The 27291-nt window shown below is 40.6% G+C and overlaps 1 protein-coding gene and 2 non-coding genes across 5 annotated transcripts in view; all 3 read right to left on the reverse strand.

The window, feature by feature from the left end:
• Positions 1-16964, reverse strand: part of NOP58 (NOP58 ribonucleoprotein) — a 30450-nt gene extending 13486 nt beyond the window's left edge. Inside the window, exons 1-4 of one of the 3 annotated variants that reach the window (XM_059168382.1) lie at positions 16696-16964; positions 9317-9393; positions 7015-7067; positions 2656-2777 (exon numbers count right to left, since the gene is read on the reverse strand). In XM_059168382.1, the coding sequence (XP_059024365.1) occupies positions 2656-2777; positions 7015-7067; positions 9317-9393; positions 16696-16740 (297 nt within the window). In that variant the 5' untranslated portion in view covers positions 16741-16964. Of the gene's footprint in view, positions 1-2655; positions 2778-6692; positions 6809-7014; positions 7068-9316; positions 9396-16695 lie in introns of those variants that run through there. The other 2 variants (XM_059168384.1, XM_059168383.1) reach the window with 2 other exon arrangements.
• On the reverse strand, positions 6828-6914 carry LOC131828451 (small nucleolar RNA SNORD70). Its single transcript, XR_009352457.1, has one exon. It is a non-coding gene; the product is annotated as a small nucleolar RNA SNORD70 (small nucleolar RNA).
• Positions 8232-8320, reverse strand: LOC131828450 (small nucleolar RNA SNORD70). Its single transcript, XR_009352456.1, has one exon. It is a non-coding gene; the product is annotated as a small nucleolar RNA SNORD70 (small nucleolar RNA).
• Positions 16965-27291: the final 10327 nt, after the last annotated feature.

Raw genomic sequence — 27291 nt, forward strand, 5'->3', positions numbered from 1 at the left:
CCTGCGCGGCTCAGTCAGTTAAGCGTCTGCCTTCACTTCAGGTCATGCATAATGCCAGGGTCCTAGGATGGAGTCCCACAATGGGCTCTTTGTTCAGCAGGAAGCCTGCTTCTCCTTCTGCCTGCTGCTCTCGATGGTTCGGCTCTCTGATAAATAAATAAATAAAATCTTAAAAAAAAAAGAGAGAGAGAGAGAGAAATTACAATTTTGGGGATGCCTGCTGGCTCAACCACTTAGGCATCTGCCTTCAGCAGATCTCATGATCTCAGGGTCCTGGGACAGACCCCCTGCATCGGGCTCTCTGCCCAGCAGGGAGCATGTTTCTCCTCTCTGACTGCCTCTCTGTCTACTTGTGATCTCTGTGTGTCAAATAAGTAAAATCTTTCTCTCCTGCTTTTATTGTAAGAACACAGTATCTAACACATATACAAAATATGGGTTAATCAGCTATTTACGTTATTGATAAGACTTCTGGTCAACAATAGGCTTTCAGTAGTAAATTTCTGGGGGAGTCTGAAGTTATACACAGAATTTTTTAAGATTTCATTTGGGGCACCTGAGTTGCTAAGTGGGTTAAACCTCTGCCTTTGGCTCGGGCCATGATTCCAGGGTCCCGGGATTGAGCCCTGCACTGGGCTCCCTGCTCAGCAGGGAGCATGCTTCCTCCTCTCTTTCTGTCTGCCTCTCTGCCTACTTGTGATCTCTGTCAGTCAAATGAATAAATAAAATCTTAAAAAATAAAAATTAAAGATACCTATAATCCCACCATTTAGCAATTTATCATCCTGTATTTATTATGCTAAAATTTAGTACTTTTAAAAAAAGATTTTATTATTTGACAGAGAGAGCAACAGTGAGAGAGGGAACACAAGCAGGAAGAGTAAGAGAGGGAGAAGTAGGCTTCCTGCAGAGTAGGGAGTCTGATGCGGGCTTCAATCCCAGGACCCTGGTATCATGACCTATGCCAAAGGCAGATGCTTTATGTCTAAGCCACCTAGGTGCCCCAAATTTAATGCTTTTTAAAAAAAAAAGATCTTGGGGCACATGGGTGGCTCAGTGGGTTAAGCCTCTGCCTTAAACTCAGGTCATGGTCTCAGGGTCTTGGGATTGAGCCCCGCATCAGGCTCCCTGCTCAGCGGGGAGCCTGCTCTCCCCCTCTCTCTGCCTGACTCTCTGTCTACTTGTGGTCTGTCAAATAAATAAATAAAAATATTTTTAAAAAAAATTTAAAAAAGATCTTGGGGCACCTGAGTGGCTCAGTTGGTTAAGCCACTACCTTCCACTCAGGTCATGATCCCGGACTCCCAGGATCGAGTCCCGCACCAGGCTCCCAGCTCTCCGGGGAGTCTATTTTCCCCGCTCATGCTCTCTCACTCTCTCTCACATAAATAAAAAATCTTACAAAAAAAAAAAAAAAAAAACCTTATTATTTATTTGTAACAGAGAGAGCAGAAGCAGGTGGAGCAGCAGGCAGAGGGACAAGAAGTAGGCTCCCCATCCCTAAAATTTAATGGTTTTTTTTTTTAACAGAGAATTACAAACTGGGCACCTGGGTGGCTGTCGTCAAGTGTGTGCCTTTGGCTCAGGTCATGATCCCAGGGTCCTGGGACTGAGCCCCGCACTTAGTCTCCCTCTCCACTCATTCCCTCTGCTTGTGTTCCCTCTCTCACCGCATCTCGCTCTGTCAAAAACATTTTTTAAAAAAATCTTAAAAAAAAAATTACACACTAAGACTTATGGGCAGTTCAAAGAATGGGGATAGACTGCACCCTCACAGAAAACTTCATTACTCACCAGAGAGAATTAGAAATAAAATTTAACTGAACTAAAAAAAAAAAAAAATTTAACTGAACTTCTTAAATTCACAACCCTGACCTAAAAAACAGCCTCTTAAATCTCCTTAGCATTTTTCTATCTAAGACCTACAACAGGGGCGCCTGGGTAGCTCAATGAGTTAAAGCCTCTGCCTTTGGCTCAGGTCATGATCTCAGGCTCTCTGCTCACTGGGGAGCCTGCTTCTTCCTCTCTGCCTGCCTCTCTGCCTACTTGTGATCTGTCAAATAAATGAATAAAATCTTTATTTAAAAAAAAAAAAGACCTACAACATAATATAAATCCTACTTAAAAAATCAGAGGTATGCTCACTGTCCCTACAGTATTTACTATAACCACTGAAGATCAAACTATCATAACCAGCTTTCAAACTGTTTTGCTTTTTCATGCTTGGGAGCCCACTTTTCCCGTCTTTCCACTTTCATCTCCAGAGACTCTACCCCCTGCGAGAAAGTTTTCTAATAAAATACATACACTAAAAAGAAATGTCATGTCCTCATTTCTGTTGAAATTTCAGAAACAGAAACGTGACTAAACAAAAACATGGCAGGATATACATAGTGTTAACAGATCTCTGGGTGGCCAGGTTAAAGCTAATTTTTATTATTTCTTGGGGTTATTAATTATTTTCTACAATGAACAGGCATTACTTGTATGTATCTTGTCCTGATAATCACATTGGAAATAAATTATTCTGTAGCACAGGGGGAAAAAAGATCACATATGAGAACTTACAACAAACAACTCAATTCAAAGGCTACGCTTTATAGTTTCTATGCTGTATGGGGAGGTCTGACGAGCAGGCACAAAAAACATACTTACCTTTATGACCCCTCCTAGTTTAGCATCAGCTACAGCCAAGGGTTCATGGGCTTCTTTTACTATTTTCTTCAGAACTTTCTTCAGCTGCTTATTGATTTTGCCCTCCATCAGAGCTGTGAATGCTTTTGGGAAAAAGAAAAAACAAAAGAGTTAACTCTCAAGTTTTTTTAATGTTAAGAACTTCAAGATCTCATTTAAACTTAAAAGAATAAAGGAAAATAAGCATTTCCTTTCAAAAACTCTGAATTGAACACTACTTCTAAAATGAAATGATAAATGTAGGAAACAGTGAAGGAGTTAAACATTCCAGTCTCTTCTGACCTTCCACTCTCATTTCAGCTCTAGAACCAGAAGTTAAAAGCAGATCCAGCATTCCTTATGTCACATGAAATCTACTCTTGAATCCAGACAGAACTGGAATCATAAAATATTAGAAACAACCTATCTTGGAATGACAAATAGATTCACTCTCCATCCAGTGTCACTGTAGACAGACTGGCCTGATGCTCTGGGAAATATACTAAAATCCTGTCAAGCCCGTGATAAAGAGGAGGGTATTCATTTGAAAGGTCTTGCTGCAGTATAAACATGCCTGAGTGGAGGCTTTGCTAATTCCAGATCCAGATACGGCATCAGGCCTCTGCTTGTAAACCTCCAGTGATGGAGAACTCACTACTCAAAGGCAGGCTATTCCATTTGGGACTGCTTTCATTTTTGGCAGGTTCTAAATCTGCAACTTTGTTAACTCTCACCCTTCCTTAGGCCTACACTTAGAATCTCCCGGACCCACATGGGTTAACATCTCTTCTGCTATCTGTCGGAGTTTGGGCTGAATTTAAGTATGCCTTCCAAGAAGAAGTCAGCCCCAATTTCGAAGGCCAGGCAGTTAATCCTTAATCAGCCAAGTACCTTCTCTTTCTTCCTGATCACATCTCCATCCATTTGAGTTGTAAGTCCATTTCATCTATTATCTGGGAAGATGAATGGTGAGGACAAAAATCATCTAGCTACGACACAGCTCTTACAGAGGTTGCCACATTCTAAGAAGCAGAGTCTCAAGCTACTTTGTTAGGTTATACCTTTGATATACTATATTGTACAACACTGACTCCTTTCTATCTAAGTTTCTGACTCCTTTCTATCTAAGTTTCTATCTTTCTAGTAAAAGATGCCAGAAATGGTGACAAGGTAAAGGGGAAACTGAGTCTTGTACTTTACTAGCCACTTTTCGGCATCCCCTAGTAATCCTTCCACTTCATCCAAATGTAGGCTGGTACCAAATTTTTTCTTTTTCTTTTTTTAATTTTATTATTTGTCAGAGAGAGAGAGATAGTACCAAAATTTTCTGCAGTATTTGGAAGACTTGCAACTTGAAAATTCAGACTGTGAAAATAAAGTTCTCCATACAAATGCATATCTGAACTTCTACGACCAATGTAAATTTTTTTTTTTTTGGAAGATTCAGAGAGAATATGAAAGCAAGAAGACTCTGTACAGATGCCAGCCAGCTCCATCTCATAACCTGAGCTGAAACCAAGAATTGTATAGTTACCAGCTGCACCACCCAGGTGCTTTAAATTCTTTAAGGAAAGGGGTGTGTGGGTGGCTCAGCTGTTGGGTATCTGCCTTCAGGTTGGGACATGATCCTGGGGTCCTGGGATCGAGCCCCACATCAGGCTCCCTGCTCGGTGGGAAGCCTGCTTCTCCCTCTCACGTACCCTTGCTTATGTTCCCTCTCTCACCGTCTCTCTCTCTCTGTCAAATAAATAAATAAAATCTTTAATTCAACCTTTTAGGGCGCCTGGGTGGTTCAGTGGGTTAAGCTGCTACCTTCGGCTCAGGTCATGATCTCAGGGTCCTGGGATCGAGTCCCACATCGGGCTCTCTGCTCAGCGGGGAGCCTGCTTCCCTCTCTTTCTCTGCCTGCCTCTCCATCTGCTTGTAATCTCTCTCTGTCAAATAAATAAATAAAATCTTTAAAAAAAAAAAATCAACCTTTTATTTTCATCTTTTAATAGTTTATTTATTAAAGTAATCTCCACAGCCAACTGGCACTCAAACTCATGACTCTGAGATCAAGAGTCACATGCTTTTCCACTGAGCCAGCCAGGCACCCCAGAGACTTTTTTTTTTTTTTTTTTAAGTACGCTCTACATCCAACAAGAGGCTTAAACTCATGACTCTGAAACCAGAAGTCTCATGCTTTATGGACTGAGCCAGATATTCTTGATATCACAACCCATCAGACTGTTTCTTAGGGTATGGGCTTTTAATTATAGATTATATCTATAATCTATATAATTATAGATTATATCTATAATATCTATATCTATAGATTATATCTATAATATCTATAATTATAGAGATTATAGATTAATATCTATAATCACTCAGTTTGGCATCTGTTAGATCAAAATTTCTTTGTAACAGGGAGCAGGAAGGTAATTCCCAGTAAAGACTGCTCTCTTAATACGGTGATATTGGAGTTTCTGGTAAAAATAGATAGGAAAAGGCCGATTCCTGACAGAGCTCACTACTTTCATTCTTTTACCCAAAATATCTATGTGCTAGACTCCAGGAATTTGATGGTGAGTAACAGCACAGTCTCTGCCTTCACAGAAGGTAGATGGGGGGAGGGCTGGAGTTGACTTCAAATTCTCAGCTAGCATGGCATTTGGCCATTTACCTTACCTTATTTTCAGGAATATCAAGAGCTCAGGAAGAAAAGGATATATCCCTTGAGCCTCAGTTTTCCTATAAATAGTGTTTAACATTTACCCCACAGGGAACATTTTTGAAATCACGAGTATAAAACCTAACAAGTACATGATCAATACATTACCTATTAATAGCAAAAAACCTGCTTCATGTCTGGAGAGAATTTGGTCTATTTAGTAAGGACTATTTAATATACCTATTTATTTAATCTATCTATTTAATATATGTCAGAAATATCTCAAAAAGGATAAAAGAGATAATATGCAAAAAGGAATTCAAAAGAAGCCACTTGGGACCACTTTATGCCTCCACTTTACAACTCCAGCAGAAGTTCAAATCACAGTCTTTGTGAATAATGCCCCCCAGAGTAGGAGAAGAGTAAACACAATCTCACTTGGGGTCTTAACAAATTCTACCCATAAAATTCTAGAGCTGTGATAAACAGATCTTTTAAAAAATTCTCCAGGCAGGGGTGCTTGGCTGGCTCAGTTGGAAGAGCATGTGACTCAATCTTAGGGCCGTGAGTTCAAGCCCCATGATGGATGTAGAGATTATTTTAAAATAATAATAATAATAAAAAACCTCCAGACAAAAATTATCATAGTTGTGCTTTAATGGTTCTATGAGGCTTTAATTATTGACTTAACCGATAAAGCAGTCCTAAAACTATTTTTATTTTTTTATATTTTATTTATTTATTTGAACTATTTTTAAAAATTAAAAAATTGGCCCCATTTTTGGGTCTTCTTTCAGCTACCCTACTGCTAATGTTGGGGGCAGCCCATTAATATTCCAGCATGTTTAATTACATTTCTAATTTTTACAAGAGAATTATACCCTTTTATTGGGGCTGATGAACAAAATTATTTGGGTCTTTGAAATTCCTAATTATATGCCATATTCTTCCTTATGGTCCTACATTTTCAAATTATACCGCCAAGCAGTTGGCTGATTTGATATATGGAACTTAAGCAACTGAAAAATCCATATATCCAGTCTTCTTGTTTTTCCTAACGTTAAAAAAAAAAAAAAAACAAACCTTGAGAGTCATCCATTCTTATGTCCCCTTCGGATTAACTCTTCACCCTAGGTGTAGTTTTTTTCCCCCTAGGTGTAGTTTTTGCATTAAAAACCAAACCAAACCATACATACAAAAGCCTACTAGGTTTCCTAAAGCTTTTAATAATAATGTGGGTGGCTGCACTAAAAACATACTTTTAGAGAGCTGCTTTATTATTACTTCAATTGTGAACCCTAGCTATTCTCAACTTTACCCCTGGATTAAAATTATCAGAGAGCTGTGTACTTGACTACATTACCTTGGTCCCTTGCAGAACAGCTTTTACTGAATTGTGCTTCAGCATTATGCTGTTGGTTTCCACAGGGAGATCAATTTAACCACTTCTCACCTCTCATCACATGGGAGGAACAAACCCTATGGTGAAAAAAGCTAACTCAATGTTGTCTCAGTGGTAGTGACGAATTTGAGTTATATCACTTAAATTCAATTCCAGAAAGAATGCATCATTGACAACATTGAATAAGGTTAACTCAGGCAACTGAAGCAAATAATCTTTTGATAAGGATAATCAACTGACAAGATTGAAAACAAAACCAAAAAAAGCTAGTCTTTCACTTTACCTGCTAATGCTTCTGCTGTATCCTGAAATTTCTCAAAATGTTTTAGCTTTACTCTAGAAGGAAAAAAAGAAAAAAGTTACAAGGGCATATTGATTGGGTAGAAGCCACGTATTTAGGAAAAAGGTTTTGGATTGTTTCCGAAACACGTACCAACAAAATAAACTTTCCCATCACTAGGCATCGGGGTGCAAAGTTAGGTAAATTCTTGAAACAACCAGTATCTCTAAATGTTAGGTGAGTAATGTCTGGACTGCTGCAGAGGTTATAGACTTTGAAGGAAAATGACCAGCAAAGAGGTTTGATACCACATCCCAACCACAGGAAAGATGCTGAAGCTTCAACATAACCTCTGCTGCTTATAAAGCTGGACACAGATCCTTGTATCACACAGAAAAGAGACCTTAGAAAAGGTATTAAGAGTCCCTCCTTGGGGAGGGTATGTGCTTTGGTGAGTGCTGTTAAGTGTGTAAACCTGGTGATTCACAGACCTGTACCCCTGGGGATAAAAATATAGGTTTATAAAAAATAAAAAATTTAAAAAAAAAAAAAAAAGTCCCTCCTAAGTCAGGAATCTCAACAACAGTGATTTGTCCATCTAGTACAAAGTCTGTTAAGAAATAGCTTATCAGGACGCCTGGGTGGCTCAGTTGGTTGGACAACTGCCTTCGGCTCAGGTCATGATCCCGGAGTCCTGGGATCGAGTCCCGCATCAGGCTCCCAGCTCCATGGGGAGTCTGCTTCTCTCTCTGACCTTCTCCTCGTTCATGCTCTCTCTCAAGTAAATAAATAAAATCTTAAAAAAAAAAAAAAAAGAAAAGAAAAGAAATAGCTTATCATCGGGGCGCCTGGGGGCTCAGTGGTCTAAGCCTCTGCCTTCAGCTTGGGTCCTGATCTCAGGGTCCTGGGACTCAACGTCTGCTCTCTGCTCGGCAGGGAGCCTGCTTCCCTGCCCCTTCTCTGCCTGCTTGTGATCTCTCTCTCTCTCTCTGTGTCAAATAAATATATAAAATCTTTAAAAAAAAAGAAAAAGAAAAAAGAAAAGAAAAGAAAAAGCTTATCATCAAATCTGATTCCTGTTACCCTTATTTAGCCACCTTTCCCCCCATGCAGGGTATATGCAAGGTAACACCATTTTATATTGAAACAGAAATATACAATTAATTCATAATTCAGGCTCCATAGCTCAGGGGTTAGAGCACTGGTCTTGTAATTCATAATTCATTGTTGTCTCAGTGGTAGTGACGAATATTTGAGTTAGATCATTTATATTCAGTTCCAACAAGAATACATCATTGACAACAATGAATCAGGTTAACTCAGCCAAATGAAGCATACAGCTCTTGAAAAAGAAAAACTAGTCTTCTATTATACCTAAAATAGTGGTGTTTTAAGGAAGATTTTCTTACCTGCCATGAACAAAAACCCCGGGCGGCAGCGGGGGGGGGGGGGGGGGGTGTCCCTTAAATACACACTTAACAATAATACAAAGATTTTAGGAAAAGCAGTAATTTCGGGGCTCCTGGGTGGCTCAGTGGGTTAAGCCGCTGCCTTCGGCTCAGGTCATGATCTCAGGGTCCTGGGATCGAGTCCCGCATCGGGCTCTCTGCTCAGCAGGGAGCCTGTTTCCTCCTCTCTCTCTCTCTCTGCCTGCCTCTCTGCCTACTTGTGATCTCTCTCTGTCAAATAAATAAATAAAAATCTTTAAAAAAAAAAAAAAAAAAAAAAGAAAAGCAGTAATTTCATCTTATTCTGCCTCACTTCACCTTTCTGAAGTAGCAGTTCATCTCTCTCTATGCTTGCATAAGAGCATATAGAGATAAACAAGAATCCTGCAAAAATGGGATCCCCTGATACAATCATTCTGAAGCATGGTTTCCTCAGTACACCACTGACCTCTCTCCAAGTCAGTAAGAGATCTACAGATACATTACTATTCAATGATCTCACCACTTGGGGCCCCTAGCCAGTAGAGCACGCGACTTTTGGATCTCAGGGTCATGGGTTCCAGTCCCACACTGGGTACAGAGATTAAACAACAGGGGTACCCGGGTGGCTCAGACAGTTAAGTATCTGGCTCTTGATTTCCATTCAAGTCATGATCTCAGCGTTGTGGGATCAGACCCCACGCCAGGCTCTATGCTCAGAGTCTGCTTGCCCTTCTCCCTTCGCTCCTACCCGCCCCCACTCACAGGCTCTCTTTCTCTAAATAAATAAAAATCTTAAAACCACCACCACCACCACCACCACTAACAAACACCAACAAAATGTTAACTGCTAAATTCTTAGTTTCAAGATGGCTTACATTTTATTTGCTTTCTCTGGAGTTTCAAATTCTTTCCACAAACTATCAACCTCTTGAAGTTTCTTCTCATTCAAAACCTGTAACAAATATTTAAATAATTTTATTCAAATGGGATACTTAGGCATACATAACTACACACTTCAAGTGCAACTGCATATGTAAAATGAGTGTGGAAGCTATTTTTCTCATTGAAGTAACAAGGAAGTTTTCTTACCCACCATAAAATTTTGGTCAAATTAATACTGAGTAACTGAATAGAATTCAGCTGAGGTCTTTGATGAAAACTTCCTATTTTGAAGGAACCACTAACCCCTTCACAAAGTGTCTCATATTCACAGAACATCAAAAGACTTCTTTTGGGGCACCTGGGTGGCTCAGTGTGTTAAAGCCTCTGCCTTCGGCTCAGGTCAAGATCTCAGGGTCCTGGGATGGAGCCTGCTTTCTCCTCCCTCTCTGCCTACTTGTGATCTCTCTCTCTGTGTCAAATTAATTAATTAATTAATTTTTTAAAAAAGACTTCTTTTGCCTGCTTTCTAGAATAAGGAATAAGTTTTATTTACTGCTAATGGAGTTCTCTCTAAAACTAAGTTACCATCCATTTTAAGATAGATCCTGTTGTAAGGAAACTTAAAAAAAAAATTAAAAGGGGGGCACTTTACAAAAAAGTCATTAACATTTAGGTATATATATTCTTTAAGGCTTTTTGACTGTCAACATTTTATTTACACATACCTTTAGAAATCATACTATACCACTTAGCATAACATGGACACCATTCTAGGTTTTAACAACCTAGAACTGCACTGTATGAATATACCATCATCTTATGCCCTTACAGATGTTCAGGGTTTTTCTAAATTTTCCGTATTCTCCTTCTGAAAACAGTTTTGTATGTATATATGTTGTACTTCTATAAGACAGATTTTACTAGAAGTGGAGTTAATTAATCACATAGGAAATGCATTACTTTACATCTGACAGATGCTACCAAACTGCTTTCAAAAGAGTCTATTAATTTCACTTAAATCAAGAATTAATTATACTTATTTCCCTATACTCCAATCAATACCCAATGTAGTAAGTAAACTGCCTAAGTATTACACAGGATAGAATCAATTCTAAAATGTACTTCCCCATATTTAACATTCTTAAAATTGGGATGCCTTATAATTGATGGGAGTAAGTTTAATTAGCAGTGCAAAATAAGAGCATATTAGGGGCGCCTGGGTGGCTCAGTGGTTAAGCCGCTGCCTTCGGCTCAGGTCATGATCTCAGGGTCCTGGGATCGAGTCCCGCGTCGGGCTCTCTGCTCGGCAGGGAGCCTGCTTCCTCCTCTCTCTCTCTGCCTGCCTCTCTACCTACTTGTGATTTCTCTCTGTCAAATAAATAAATAAAATCTTAAAAAAAAAAAATAAGAGCATATTAAATTGGGTGAAATGGGGCACTGGAGTGGCTCAGTGGGTTAAGCCTTTGCCTCTGGCTCAGGTCATGATCTCGGGTCCTGGGATCAAGCCCCGCATCAGGCTCTCTGCTCGCCAGGGAGCCTGCACCCACACCCCCCAACTGCCTCTCTGTCTACTTTTGATCACTGCCTGCCTCGCTGCCTACTTGTGATCTGTCAAATAAATAAATAAAATCTTTAAAAAACAATTTGGTGAAGTAAGATGCAAGTAGATATTATGCATATCTTCTTAGGGGGGAAATTCCAGCTGATAAAATTAAAACCTATACTGATAGACATTTCACCAAATCTGTATTATCACAGAATATTTACACAGTAGGATTTACTGCCCAGTTATAGTCTACTACCTATTTTTGTGATAAAGCATGAATACAACACTACAAGTTGCACTTAATTTCTGTCAGGCAAGTGTACCTGGAGGATTTTAAGGATCTGTTGTGTTGGTTAAATTCAATCACACACAGCTGAAATGATGTATTTACAGAACTTGAGAAGTTAGTCAAATCGATTTTAGCCCGGTATTGGGCTCCCTGCTCAGCGGGGAGCCTGCTTCTCCCTCTCCAGCTTCCCTGTGCTTGTGTTCCCTCTCGCTATCACTCTGTCATAAATAAATAAAATCTGAAAAAAAAAAAAAATTACAAGCTGGGGCACCTGGCTAGCTCAGTCCACAGAGTATGCAACTTCTGAACTCAGAGCCCCATGTTGTGCAGAGTTTACTAAAAATCTTCACATATACTAAAAGTTACAAGCCACTAACAGTTCTATTTTGCCTATCCTGAAAACTTTAGAATCCAAAGACATTCCTCATGAATGCACTGAAACATTAATTCAGTTATTTTCTGATAAAGGAAGTTCACAGAACAGTACTGGTTTTTGGAAATAGTTTATTCAGAGAATCCACTAACCATATCCAAAGTTCAGGAACTGTTGAAAGGATATGTACCAAACAGGGGATATGACTCATGAATAAAATTTACATTTTTTCCTAGTTGAAAAACAAGTATATTTGTAGATAACATTTGGGTAACAATTGGCATATTCAACAGATATTATCAGCATTCTTAAAGTAACAAAGGAAATGTAATGGAAACATTCATGACTACTCAAAGGTCTCCAAAGACACTGTTATGGCAAATAAAACCTTGGCACTCCCAATTGTGCTACAACATACCTAAGAGAAATTACCAAAAGAGACAGTCTGAACAAAATATAATTAGAAATAACTGCTACATTTCCTGAAAAATATGCCTCAAATTTTAGTCATTCATTTTCACACTAAGAAATCTGAAAACATTTGTATGTAAAGTTCATATTTCAGTCCATTTTGGATTAAGATGGAATTATCTCCACTTCCAAGCAGAAATGTGTAGTTATTGACACTAAAATCTTAAGTACAGCAGCTACCGTTTGCTAGTTTTAATACTAGTCTTTATCTTGTCCATACTAGAGAGAGCAAAATGGAGTCACTCCTGTCAAGCAGTAACTTCTGCCAAGCAGTGGCACAAGCAACCAACGGCATTGCAGCTAAGACCAAATACTGCCGAACCAGCACCGGCTGAGACCCACTCAGAAACTATAACCAGCAGAAACAGAGGTTTGCTAATCAAGACTGAATAAATCCCTTTTGAAATCAAAGATCTGCACAGCAACTCAACAAGACCTTTTTAATCCTCTCACATCTGACCACATCAGAGAGGTAGCTGCCATGGGACACACTGCACAAGTGACCTCTGAACAAAATATAGATTGTCTGAGGTGCCTGGGTGGTTGGGCATCTGCCCTCAGCTCAGGTCATGATTCTGGAGTCCTGGGATCGGGTCCCACATTGGGCTCTCTGCTCAGTGGAGAGTCAGCTTCTCTGCCACTCCCCTGGCTCACCAGCGTGCACTTCTCTTTCTCTTTCAAATAAATAAAAATCTTAAAAAGAAAAAAGGTCCTCCACTGCCTGAACATAAGCAACTAGTGCTATGAGGTGACCTGGACCAGACCTAGGCCTTATTTCAACTGTGCAGTCAAAGACTGCATTAACTTCCTACCTCCAATTCCCCTTGTTGTCTTGTTTGTTGTGTTTGTTGAGCTTTGCTGTGATGTGTAAGCCAAGTTATGCAGGTAGTGAAATGTCATCATGTTTGGAGTCCTGCATTATAATCATACTAACTTTGCTTTGAAACTGAATAAAGCTAACATGGGGGGGGGGGGGGTGACACTGTAGAAAGACACCTGTGTGCGCACCTTCACAGTGAACTCCTGACACATATTTATAGATAAAACTAAATGTGCAGCAATTTGCTTCAAACAATGTGGGGAGGCGAAGGGGAGAGATAGCCCACAAAATGGGTCTGCTGAAACTGAGTGATGGTGTACGTGGAGGTTCTTTATCATCTACCACTTGTCTCCTTGAAATTTTTCAAAAAAAGAGTAAAACACAAACACAAATGCATCCACAGCATGCCAGATATTCTTAGAGTATCTTCCTCCATCCCAGACACGCATGAAATTTATAGAGGAAAGAGCACACTATATCAAAAGTGTCCTTAAGGGGCGCCTGGGTGGCTCAGTGGGTTAAAGCCTCTGCCTTCGGCTCAGGTCATGATCCCAGGGTCCTGGGATCGAGTCCCGCATCGGGCTCTCTGCTCAGCAGGGAGCTTGCTTCCTCCTCTCTCTGCCTGCCTCTCTGCCTACTTGTGATCTCTGTCTGTCAAATAAATAAGTAAAATCTTAAAAAAAAAAAAAGTGTCCTTAATTTTCACTTAACTGCTTACTTTGAGATTTCCTATGTTTTATCTAAACATTCAATGCTAAAATGCTAACTTTTTAGAGTCACTCCACAAACAAAATGGGTAAGTCCTGTTTTAGGAAACTTGAGTTGTATAGGACGACCTGGAATAGTTTCAAAAGCGAATTACTCAAAAAGGAACAGACTGATATATGCAACATGGATTAGCTTCAAAAGCAAGCTAAGTGAAAAAAGCCAGACACAAAAAAACTATTACTCTATTTACATGAAATTTTTAAAAATGACAAAATTATACAGCAAGTAGCTGCCTAAAAGCTGGGTCTGACTGACCTACAAATGGTCAGGAGGTAACTTTTTAAGAGGAAGTATTTTAAAACTGGATTGCAACTTGCACAGTTGTACAGATTTTACTAAAATGTACCAAACTGCACATTTACAATAGTGGGTTACACAGTATGTAAACTATACCCAATAAATGAAGCTGGAAAAAATACTGCTCAGTAATCTTATTAATACATAAACTCTGGTATACACATTTAAAAAAATCTCTTCCTCCAGGTGTGAGGAAATGAACACAATACTACACCACATGGCTGTACTACACAATGGGACTACTGAAATTTAAATGAATTAAACTAAAAATTGATTTCCACAGCTCTACTAGCCAAATTAGAAGTGCTAAATAGCTATGTACATAAAATGCTAAATAAATAGCCAGTGGCAATCATTTTGGGCAGCATAGCCACAAAAGGTCTGGGTAAGTAAAACTAAAAGATGCCTCATGATACAATGGACATAAGCTGAGTTTTTACAATACCCTAAAAATATTAACAGTTCATTTAGTATTGTCTTTGCATTCATATATAACCTTGTTAATATCCAGTAATTTTTTACAAGCAAATTAATTCTTTGTAAATCACTCTGTATATGTGCACATATGTACACTAGATCATGATATAAAATGTATTCCTATGGCCTGAGGTTAAAAGTTCTAATTAAAAAAAAAAAAAAAAAGTTCTAAAAATTTCTGAAAGCATTCCCACTAAAGCATAAATTTTATGCAACCAAGTTTTAGACCCCAGCATTCTGATTATGGGAAACAGAGCTAATAACCTTGTACGAGAGATCTATTTTTAAGGTACAATTTATACACCATAATAGTCACCCTTCTAACGTGTACAACTTACTTTTCAGTATATTTTCAGAAAACTATGCAACCACCAATTCCAGAACATTTTCTATGTCTCTATTATTAACAATTAGTAACTGCTATTAACTGAAATATTTGGAATCGAATTATTTTACCAATGTATTCAAGCCTTTAGTTATTTCTCTATTACGTTGCTTAACCCATAAACCACAACTCAATAATTTTGAACAGTAACTTGCCAATGGATACCATTAAAAACTGACAGAATACTCCAGACTTATTTTCTGGAGAATACCCTTCATTAAAAGAAATCAGTAATTCACCAAGAGACACAACTGAATCTTTTATGACCCAGGTTTAAAAACCAGACAATTGCTAAGCCAATTCCTTCCTACCAACAGCAGCAACCAGTGGACCGACTGTGCAGTTGTGCCTCCCTGTCTTAGTGCTGGACAGTATACTTACCATCTACGTAGAGGATAAGTCATTCACACACACTAATTCAAAATATGGATATGAATATGTTGGCTAAGAAAATTTTGCAGGTGCAGAATTCTACTTAAGAATTTAGAAAAGGGGGCGCCTGGGAGGCTCAGTGGGTTAAAGCCTCTGCCTTCCGCTCAGGTCACGATCCGGGGTCCTGGGATCCAGCCCCACATCGGGCCCTCTGCTTCCTCCTCTCTCTCTCTCTGCCTGCCTCTCTGCCTGCTTGTGATCTCTGTCTGTCAAATAAATAAATGAAATCTTAAAAAAAAAAAAAAAAATTAGAAAAGACTGCAAAAAGCTGGTTTGTGAAAGTAAAATCAGACACACTCCCAGGCTCTAAAGCCTTTTACAGTCCCTTAAAATTTCTACTACTGCAATTACAGACAACCCCAATGAGAAAAAATAAGCAAAGCTAGCTTTCGGCTTTTATTAGTTTATCTCTTAAAAACAGTAAGTAATGTGACAAGTGCAAATGGAAAATATTTTCAAATGTCTGGGGGAAAAAAGCTTAAAGAAATAACGTCAAAAGCTCCTCTAAATCAACATTTTGGAATGCTGATTCCATATTTTCTGCACTCATACCACATACATAGTTTTTTGATGCAAAGAACCATACTACAGACATTTTATCCAGGATTTTTACCTTAGGAGAGTGAAATGAAAATTCTGTTTTTCGTTGCTACATTTGTAGAGCTCAGAGGAGTGCCTGGCACATGGATAGTACTGTTTATCTCCTCCTTTAGAACATCTCAATAGCATCCGACCACACGAATGCCCCATGGTTCAATCAGTTCTGGGCTGATAAAGTCTTTAAGTTTCAAACTTTCCCTATTAAGACAACCATATCTCAAATTGATTACCATCGGCCAGGGATTTCTCCCTTAGGCCTGAAACTTAAAATGACGATTGCATTTCCACGTCTAAGTAATACCCCAAGTTTCACAGCCCAAACTGGACCTTTTTAGTATCTTCCCCTGGAGAAGCCCCCCTCCAAAACTTCGTTTTTTCTCTTCCCCACCATCAGGTACCCATGCAACCCCAAACGCACATTCTCCATTGATCAACCAATTGGTATTTGTTTCCCTCCATACCAACCTCGATCCAAGCAATTTCATCTCGTTTCGATTAATACAAAAATATTCTTGTTTCCTTTCTTGCTCCTGTAATCTGTTCTCCATAGAGGAGAGCAACTTCATTAAAAGCCAACTTTATATCAGGTCATTCCTCCGCTTAAAACCTTTCAAACATTCCTCAAAAACACTCAGAATAAACCCCAAACTCCATACCTTTACCTGTGAAATTCCGTAAGCCTCCTGCCCACCCATCTCACCGGGCCAAATCCGGAACACAGAACCAGGCGCCCAAAACGGCGCGGCCACGTGTTCACCGAAACACGCGCCTCCCAGGCCCAAAGCCCTCTGCTGATTTTCAGAGAAAACGGCTCCCACGCGACCCTGGGCAGTGTCGTCCTCCCCTTCGTCCTTCCTTGTCCTCTCCTGTCCAGCACAAGCCTTGCCCCTCCAACGGTTCCACCTGCAACTTACCTTAAAGATGGCGTAGCCGACGGACGTTTCGAATAGCACCAACATGGTGAGGCCGGGTCAGGGGGCTGCGCGGCCCGCCGCGGCTCTGTACCAACGAAAACACACCAAACTTTCGGCCCCCCAAGGCCTGCAAGGCCGCAACAGGCCGCGCACAAATGCGCACGCCTTCTCGCGAAGAACCAGACCACGCTGTCCAAACGTTCCAAACTCCACAGTGTGCAGAACGCCGGAACGCGCTTCTCCTTCTCTAGGGCTTCTGGGGTATGACGTCACTTCCGACAGGTAACGGGACGTCACTTCCGGTTTGTTCCCGCCGACCGGGTGGGAAGAGGGAGGAGGAAAAAAGGAGAAAGGAAGAAAATGTCGCGAGATTTCTTAGGGACCAAAGCGTGCTTTTAAGCGGTACGGAAACCTAAAGGGGAAAAACTTTGCTTTTTATTATTTTTAAAAATTCCTGTATGTGATATATTTTACCATGAGAGAAATGCGGAGTTGTTTCGTGCGTTTGCCCAAAGCATCTGAAATTTGGGAAATGCTAGCCCCTTAATTTTACTCGCTGGATGGCGCTGCCCTGCAGTGAGGTTCTCAGGATGACACCATGACTATCCCCGTACGTGCGAGCAGGGCGGGCGGTTCTTTTCTCTCTGGCCAAACTGGTTTTTAGCACAGATGTCTTTCATGTATATGAAGGCCTCTCCCATTTTTGCTGCAGTGATTCCTAGGGTAGACATTTAGGCGTCCTAGTCTTAGTGGAATTGGCTTTTCTGGGACTTTTCAGTTTGAATGACTGACTTAAATACCTCAATTATTCCACAATGGGAGCGAAGTTTCCTTCCTCACTTCCCAGGCCTTATGTGCGGATTGTCTGTAAACATTAAGCTGCAACCTGCTGAAAGTTTTGAAATACTAAGTAACTTGATTTTTTTTCAAGCAGCTCTGAAACCTAGGATCTAGAGGAATGAAAATCCTGGACTGAATAACAGAAAAGATGAACATGGGGAAAAAAAAAAATCAAGGGGTGGGGGAATCTAGGGTACCGACCAGAGCATAGTTGATTATACCGGTAGGATTCGGCGTGGTCAGGGAGGCAAAAGAAACCAAAATGGCTTCACTGGGAAAAGAAGGGTAGGTGGGCGAAGTGGAAACCCTGCGTCTGTTTGTGGTATCATATCATTTAATAAGATACATCTTTTTTGGTCTAGTTTACTTTTTTTAAGATTTTTTTTTTTTAATTTGACAGACAGAGGTCACAAGTAGGCAGAGAGGCAGGCAGAGAGAGAGGAAGGGAAGCAGACTCCCCGCTGATCAGAGAGCCAGATGTGGGGCTCGATCCCAGGACTCTGGGATCATGACCTGGGCCGAAGGCAGAGGCTTTATTTAACCCACTGAGCCACCCAGGTGCCCCAGATTTTTTTTTTTTTTTTTTAAGTAATCTCTACACCCAACATGGGGCTCAAACTTACAACCCCAAGTATCAAAAGACTCATGCTCAACCCACTGAGCCATCCAGGTGCCCCTCTTCAAAAATTCTTAACCATTTAATGAATAAATGTTTGCAGGAAGTAAAATTCTTTTTCTTGCATCTAAAGCTTCCAACCTTTACTCAGAGAGAAATGAAACCACTTATTCACGGAGCACCCTCTTTACTGTGGGTTCTCCGAGAAGTTGTATTTGCACGTTGCCATTTATATAATCAGCTCAGTGCTGCTTTAGTGCCGGGTTCAGAGCTGACTCTGGATTTGGATTTGGATCTCGGCCAAATACAGTAATTGTCTGAAAATTCCCTGTTGCAAGAGAAAAATAAGAGATTTAATACTTGATTAAACAAAGTACTAGGTCAAGGGGAGATAGCACAAAGAAGTATGAGGAGAACATGGGAGAGTATAGATAACCCAGAAGAAGGACTTAGAACTTCAGCAATGACTTAGCATGGTGAAATGACAAAGGTCATTTGGGTCTTGGGTTCTCTCCCCATCCTCTAGCCCCAACCCTGACCTAGCTAGAATATAAGCTCTGTGAAATTTCACTGATGGATGCCCAGTACCAAGCTAGTATCTGGCTCATGTTAGGGACTCCTACATAAATACATAAATATGACTAGTGATGAGTGAATGAAAGACTGGAATGAATAATGGGTTTAAATTTCAAGGCACTAATACAGGCTCCCTGTACTTCTTGGGACCAACTGATATTAGCAAAAGATATCCTTTTGTTCTGAGACCTCCCATGTGCCTTGCAATAAACGGAAGGAGATGCTTGGATCTTTCATGTCGTTAAAGTAGTAAACATCTTTTATGTAGTCAACAGATATGAGTATTTACTCTCTGTCAAACATTCTTAAAGGCACTAAGGACATAAGAGTGAACAAAACATGGAAAAATCTCCACACTTCATGGAACTTATATTCTAATGAGAGGAAACTAAATACATAAATATCTAATATAATAGAGAATACTAGGTGCTACAGAGAAAAAGAAAGCAGGATAGGGGAATAAGATATTCCTGGATGACCAGGAAATGCCTCATTGAGTTGACGTTTGAATAAATGACTTTAGGGAGCCAGCTCTCACAATATCTGGAGGAAAATTATTTCAGGCAAAGAGAACAGTTTATTTAAAGACACCCAAGCAAGAGTGTGCCTGGTATGTTCTCAAAACAGTATGACCAATATGACCAGTATGATAGTCCTGACTAATAAATGACCCCATTTAAAATTAATGAATTAACATGTTTATCAATGTAACAATTAGTATTTGTTTTCAATGCTCGTCATATGATGTAATTCTCGCAACAAGTACTCTAATTATTACCCTCACTTGCCTTTTCAAAGAAGTTAAGAACCCATGATGACACAACCTCCTTCATGGTTTCCTTTAGGAATCCCCAGAGGCTGGGCCGTAGAGATTGTTTCTGTCATAGAATTGTTGAGCTGCTGCCTGTCGCTCTGCATTCCGTTGCTCTGCTGTCTGCTAGTAACGCTTTCTGGTGACACCTTCCACATCACTGAACACAGGTGCTGCCCACACCATGGCCCATTTTCTGTACGACACCACCTTCAGGGGTTCTTGTTCCTCTCCAAGTAGCAGGGAAGCAGCTTGATGCTTCTTCACCTGTTCTTTTCTGAGACATATTTTTCGTTTTGCCAAAGTCCTCTCCTTTAAGAGACCGTGGGTACTTGGAGTACTCTTTCTAGAGGCAGTTAGGACATGGGTTGGAAACAGGCTCAAATCTCAAGCCACCAATTCTAACAGCCATGCCTTCTTTCCTGCTCAATTTGGCTCATGCGACAAGAGTCGGGATGATTGCCTTTCATGAGCCTATTGTCATCTCTCCAGCCTGGCATTTTCTTTTTTTTTTTTTTTTTTTTATATTTTATTTATTTATTTGTCAGAGAGAGAGAGCGAGCGAGAGCGAGCACAGACAGACAGAGTGGAAGGCAGAGTCAGAGGGAGAAGCAGGCTCCCTGCGGAGCAAGGAGCCCGATGTGGGACTCGATCCCAGGACGCTGGGATCATGACCTGAGTCGAAGGCAGCTGCTTAACCAACTGAGCCACCCAGGCGTCCTCCAGCCTGGCATTTTCTGAGGGTTTCCTGCCATCAGATCAGTACTTGAAGGAAAATATTTTCTTTTTTTAAAAGAATTTATTTTTAAGTAATCTCTACACCAAAAGTGGGGCTCAAACTCACAACCCTGAGATTAGGAATCACACGCTCTATGGCCTGAGCCACGCAGGTGCCCCCTAAATGAAAATATTAATTCCCTTATTTGCCTATAGATCCTATGTAAGAGCATGTTTCAATGGAGTTCCGACTATTTTAGTTAAAAAGTTTCTTGAATTAAAAAAAAAAAATTCCTGGGCGCCTGGGTGGCTCAGTGGGTTAGGCTGCTGCCTTCGGCTCAGGTCATGATCTCAGGGTCCTGGGATCGAGTCCCGCATCGGGCTCTCTGCTCAGCAGGGAGCCTGCTTCTCTCTCTCTCTCTCTCTCTCTCTCTCACTGCCTCTCTGCCTGCCTCTCTGTATACTTGTAATCTCTCTCTGTCAAATAAATAAATTAAATTTAAAAAAAAAAAAATTCCAGAACATTGAGACATAACAGTTTGGATAGCCTTCAGAGAGGGTAGCCTACCTAGGGAACACAGAAGTGATCTGTGTTCTGGGAAGTTGTGTCACCTAACTCAGAACAGCCCAAAAAAGTGTCCTCTCTGACCAGTTAATTACCGTTATGCTCTTTCATCATTTTCTTTTTTCTTTCTTTAACGATTTTATTTATTTATTTGACAGAGATCATAGGTAGGCAGAGAAGCAGGCAGGGGGTGGGGGAGCAGTCACCCCACTGAGCGGAAAGCCTGATGTGGGTCTCCATCCCAGGACCCTGAGATCATGACCTGAGCCAAAGGCAGAGGCTCAACCCACTGACACACGCAGGTGCCCCTCTTTCCTCATTTTCTTGTGAACTTGGACAAAATGAACAATCCTCTCTAAACTAATCAACTCTGGATTTCTGGTCAAAACTGAGTTTCTTACTTATAAGGCTAAGGTCCGGACCCTGAACGACATCCTGATACGGGCCTGAACAGACTGTTAGCTGGCCTCTAATCTTTGACATTAGTACCTCAAGTCTAACTTCAACATTCCTTGCCCACAATGAGCTCAATGTAGCTTTTCCAAAAATAAGACTTATGCATGCTTAAAAATTCTAAAATACTGAAAGTAACTCATTCATAGGATGCCTTGGTGGCTCATTTGGCTAAGCATCTGCCTTTGAGCCTCCATCGAGGTCCTGGCTGAGCAGAGTCTGCTTCTCCCTTTCCCTCTGCCCCTCCCCCTGCTCATGCTCTCTCTCTCTCAAAAAAAAAAAAAAAAAAAAAAAAAAAAGCTCATTCATTTATATGTCTACTACATTCTAGACCCTATACTTTATTCTGGTTAAAGATACAGAATACATAATCCCTGCCCTCAAGTTGCTGCTGATTTGTGGGGAAAGCAGACTAGTACAACACAATTACAACACAGCAAAAGTAAGGCAGAGTCCAAATCTCAGCTTCACCTCTTACTACTTAACAGATCTTTAGGTCCCTGGGTAAATGATTTAACTTCTTGGCACTTTTCTTGTGTGTAAAATAGGAGTAACATCTACCTCACAGAGTTATTGTGACTATTAAGCAAGATAATATCTTTGTTGACCTTATTTAAGTGTTCAGTAAATGACAACAATTACCATGTAATTAAATTAAATTAAGACTGTAATTCAGGGGCGCCTGGGTGGCTCAGTCGTTAAGCGACTGCCTTGCCAGTGTCCTGGGATCCAGCCCCGCTTCGAGCTCTCTGCTCAGCTGAAAGCCTGCTTCTTCCTCTCCCAGTCCCCCTGCTTGTGTTCTCTCTGTCTCTCTTTGTGTCTAATAAATAAATAAAATTTTAGAAAAAGAAAAGGACTGTAATTCAAATAGACCAGAGGAGGGAGAGATCAAAAAGGAAACTAAAGAAATGTGGAACAAAATTGACATGCAGGGGGGCTTTGGTGGCTCAGTGGGTTAAGCCTCTACCTTCGTCTCAGGTCATGATCCCAGGGTTCTGGGATGGAACCCCCACATGGGGGGGGTCTCTGCTCAGCAGAGAGCCTGCTTCCCCCCCTCTCTCTGCTTGCCTCTCTACCTACTTGTGATCTCTGTCAAATAAATAAATAAATAAATTTTGTAAAAGAGTAAACATGCAGGGCGCCTGGGTAGCTCAGAGGGTTAAGCCGCTGCCTTCGGCTAAGGTCATGATCTCAGGGTCCTGGGATCGAGTCCCACATGGGGCTTTCTGCTCAGCAGGGAGCCTGCTTCCCTCTCTCTCTGCCTGCCTCTCTGTCTACTTGTGATTTCCCTGTCAAATAAATAAATAAAATCTTAAAAAAAAAAAAAGAGTAAGCATGCATATCGCATTCTACAGATTGGAAATAAATACACACACACGCACACACACACACACGCCACTTGCCCCCCAAGAAAACAAACAAAAAACAGAACACAACCAGATTTTAGTTGTAGATCCCTAGTTAAATGAAATCTTGCAGGGGTGCCTGGGTGGCTCAGTGGGTTGAGCCACTGTCTTCGGCTCGGGTCATGATCTTGGGGTCCTGGGATCGAGTCCCACATCGGGCTCTCTGCTCAGTGGGGAGCCTGCTTCCCTCTCTCTCTCTCCCTGCCTGCCTCTCTGCCTACTGTGATCTCGCTCTGTCAAATAAATAAATAAAATCTTAAAAAAAAATGAAATCTTGCAATTTAATGTAAATTATACTCTCAAACAAAAACAACTCCATCTCTCCCTTTTCCTATGTTAATACCTGCAGAAAGGGAAAAGCTCGATAGATGAGATATTCATGTGAAAAAACTGCTATTTTTTTCCCTTTATTAAATAACCTTGCGGGGCACCTGGGTGGCTCAGTGGGTTAAGCCGCTGCCTTCGGTTCGGGTCATGATCTCAGGGTCCTGGGATGGAGTCCCACATCAGGCTCTCTGCTCAGCAGGGAGCCTGCTTCCCTCTCTCTCTCTCTCTCTGGCTGCCTCTCCATCTACTTGTGATTTCTCTCTGTCAAGTTAATAAATAAAATCTTTAAAAAAAATAAAAAAATAAAAATAAATAACTTTGGTAACCAAATTAAATGAGCATTTTCCTTTTAATACATGTCTGGTTCTTTTGTTTCCTTTTGGTTTGTGATGAGCAAGTGTTTTAAATACTAGGCCCTTTAATAACTTCCTTGGCAAGTAAATTTTTTCCTAAATGACTTTCTCTTTTAGACTTCCTCAGCAGTTCTAGCGATTCCACTGGGAAGCCAGGTAGAGTTTACCTATCAGATCTCAACTGACTGCAGTGCCAGAGAAGGGTACCGTGTGGGCTAGTTTTACCTGGATGTAATCTTCTTAGCTCCTCAGTTCACTCTCCTGTGTAATAGCACTTTTCTGTTTGAATCTCTTTCTTTTTTTATTTTTTATTTTTTTTTAAAGATTTTATTTATTTTATTTGACAGACAGAGATCACAAGTAAGCAGAGAGGCAGGCAGAGAGAGAGAGAGAGAGAGGAGGAAGCAGGCTCCCCGCTGAGCAGAGAGCCCGATGCGGGACTCGATCCCAGGACCCTGAGATCATGACCTGAGCCGAAGGCAGCGGCTTTATCCACTGAGCCACCCAGGTGCCCCTTGAATCTCTTTCTAGTTTATGACCAGGTCTGGATGTAGTTCTGGTTTTGATTTGTGTACAATTGCTGGTGGCAGAAACATGGAATCCGGCATTTATTTATTTGTTTGTTTGTTTACGATATAACCATTTGTTCTAGGCCAGATGGCAGACAGACACAGGGAGTCTGGTCATGGTTGGGTAGCAGAAGTCAGAAAGTCTGATTTTTTTTTTTAATTGAATACAGTTAATATACATGAGTATCTGTCTTTTTAAAAAAATTTTTTTTGGTTATTTGTTGGTTTGTCTTTTTGTTTATTCTGTGAGTCATTATGAGCTTTAAATTTTCTATGTATCTGTGAATAGAAAACAACTCTTTGACATCTGGAACAGCCATAACCAGCTGGTAAATTTTATACTCTGTGTTTCCTTTCAGCCCTAGAATTGGAAGACTGTGGCTACTAGTTTTGTTTGTGCATAAATTAAGAAAATATTTTCCTTCACTGGAAGAGAAAGGTAGGGAGCCTTTGTAATGGTTCACTTATGTTTATTTTTTTTTTTTAAAGATTTTATTTATTTACTCGACAGACAGATTACAAGTAGGCAGAGAGGCAGGCAGAGAGAGAGAGAGAGGAGGAAGCAGGCTCCCTGCTGAGCAGATAGCCCGACGTGGGCCTCGATCCCAGGACCCTGGGATCATGACCCGAGCCAAAGGCAGAGGCTTTAACCCACTGAACCACCCAGGTGCCCCTCATTTATATTTCTGTATCTGTGACTACCCACCTCTCTCTGAAAACTATTAAAAACTAATTGATCATAAAAATCTGTCATTTGTATGCAATCAGAAGGATTACCATCGAAGGGAAGAAAATGAATGCAATGAAAGAAAAAAACTGAAATTCTTTTCAAAGATCTATGGGAAGTAATTTGACTTTTCTCAAAGAGAGGTTTGGCCTGTGCTCTTGACTTCTGGGAGGTAATCTCTGTTTGAAAGAAGTGTCTTTGTTTAGGGTGGGGGTTGGTCATGTGACAACCATGTGACTAAGCTGGAGACTGAGTTCAACCCAGTGGACAATCAATCAATCAGTCATGCCTATGTAATGAAGCCTTAATAAAAACTCTGGACCTGAAAGGTCAAGGGAGCTTCCCTGGTTGGTGGAAGTCCACGAATATTGTCAAACACAAACACTGGGACAGTGACAACATACTAACTCGATGGGAGAGGACGTTGGAAATTTTGGTTTGGAGCTCTCCTAGATTTTGCCTTATTGTGTTTCAAAATCATTGGCTGATTTTGATATTTATCATTTCCTCATAATAAATAGTAACCAGGAGGATCCCCTGGCTGACTCAGTCAGTGGAATTGGAATTCTTGATCTCAAGGGTTGTCAGTTTGAGCCCCACTTTGGGTGTGGATAAAAATTTAAAGTAAAAAATTGTAACCATGGGGGCACCTGAGTGGTTCAGTCGGTTGAATATCTGCCTTCGGCTCAAGTCCTGATCTCAGGGTCCTGGAATTGGCCCCGCATCGGGCTCTCTGCTCGGTGAGGAGCCTGCTTTTCCCTCTCCTCCCTACTTGTGCTCTCTGTCACTATCTCTGTCTCTCTCTCAAATAAATAAAATCTTTTAGAAAAATTGTAACCATGGGGGTGCCTGGGTGTCTCAGTGGGTTAAAGCCTCTGCATTCAGCTCAGGTCATGATCTCAGAGTCCTGGGATTGAGCCCCGCATCGGGCTCTCTGCTCAGCAGGAAGCCTGCTTCCTCTCTCTCTCTCTTTCTCTGCCTGCCTCTCTGCCTACTTGTGATCTCTGTCTGTCAAATAAATAAATAAAATCTTAAAAAAAATTGTAACCATGAGTACAACAGCTTTCAGTAAATTCTTTGGGTCATTCTAGTACACCAACAAGTCTCAAGGTGATTTTGGGAACCCCTTAAAATTTGCATTTAGTGGGCGCCTGTGTGGCTCAGCGGGTTAAAGCCTCTGCCTTCAGCTCAGGTCATGATCCCAGGGTCCTGGGATTGAGCCCCACATCGGGGTCTCTGCTTACCAGGGAGCCTGCTTCCTCCTCTCTCTCTGCCTGCCTCTCTGACTACTTGTGATCTCTGTCAAATAAATAAATAAATAAAATCTTTAAAAAAAATTTGCATTTAGTGTCAGAGTAAGAACAATCTTGTGGAGGACTGTGTGCTCCCTAAACATGACAGATGGCTGTAAACTTTGCCGTTTGGTTAACTCTAGGCATATAGATTTAGAGAAGAGACAAGAGGACTTTAAAATGACTCATTTGGGGGGCACCTCGGTGGCTAAGCTAGTTAAGCATCTGATATCAGTTCAGGTCATGATCTCAGGGTCTTGGGATCGAACCTCATGTCAGGCTCCCTGCTCTGTAGGGAGACTGCTTGTCCCTCTCCCACTGTCCTTCCCCTGCTCACGTTCTCTCTCTCACTCAAGTAAATAAATAAAATCTTTTTTAAAAATGATTCATTTGGTTTATATAACAGCTACATGAATGAGCCTGAATGTGTGATAGAATGGGAATCCAGAGAAGGACTTGATGTTTCTGACTTGTCTGGAGCTTCATGATCTCTGAAGAAATCTAAAACGTTCTAGAAGCAAGACTTTTTCTCTCTCCCTTTTTCAAAGGGAAATAGGAAAGCCTTGTGGAAATATACAAATGAACTAAGCCAAGTTGGAGCAAAGCTTTATGTATGGATAAGATATTAATAAATCTTAAAGTTATGCCCCTAGTTTGGTCCATAGCCTGACTTAAAAGTATTACAAAACACAATGCATAATGACACAGGGAGAAATCCAGTTATAAAATTCTTCCAAAATTCCTAGCTTGCCCAAGATTTACATAAGATTCTTCTATTGTGTGAAATATTTTCTGAGTAAACATGCAGTAAACTTTTGCCCATTTCCAAAAATATATATAAATTAGATTATAACTTATCTAAAGTTTTTAAAAAAGATTTTATTTATAGATTTGTCAGAGAGAGAGAGAAAGAGAGAGAGCAAGCACACACAAGCAGGGAGCAACAGGCAGAAGGAGAAGCAGGCTCCCTAGCAAGGAGGGAGCCTGTCTCAAGGCTCCATCCCAGGACCCCTAGAACATGACCTGAGCAGAAGGCAGAGGCTTAACCCACTGAACCACCCAGGTGTCCCCACTTATCTAAAGTTTAACAGAACTCTTATTTTGATTGGCTTATAAATATTAATGCTTATATGACTTATGTTCATATCTTGTCTTCTCTGATAAATCCTTAAAAAATGAAAAATTTTAAAATTAAATTAAAAATAAGATCTTAAAATATTGTTCTTACATTCAAACCTCAAATTCAAAATAGTAAAACAGTTACACCTAAACTTTATTTGGAGTTTCCTAGATAGCAATGGATGAACCACAAAGAAGTTTACTTTCATCTGGTTAAAGGAGATG

The sequence above is a fragment of the Mustela lutreola genome, chromosome 3, assembly GCF_030435805.1.
Source record: "Mustela lutreola isolate mMusLut2 chromosome 3, mMusLut2.pri, whole genome shotgun sequence".
In the NCBI taxonomy this organism is placed as follows: domain Eukaryota; kingdom Metazoa; phylum Chordata; class Mammalia; order Carnivora; family Mustelidae; genus Mustela; species Mustela lutreola.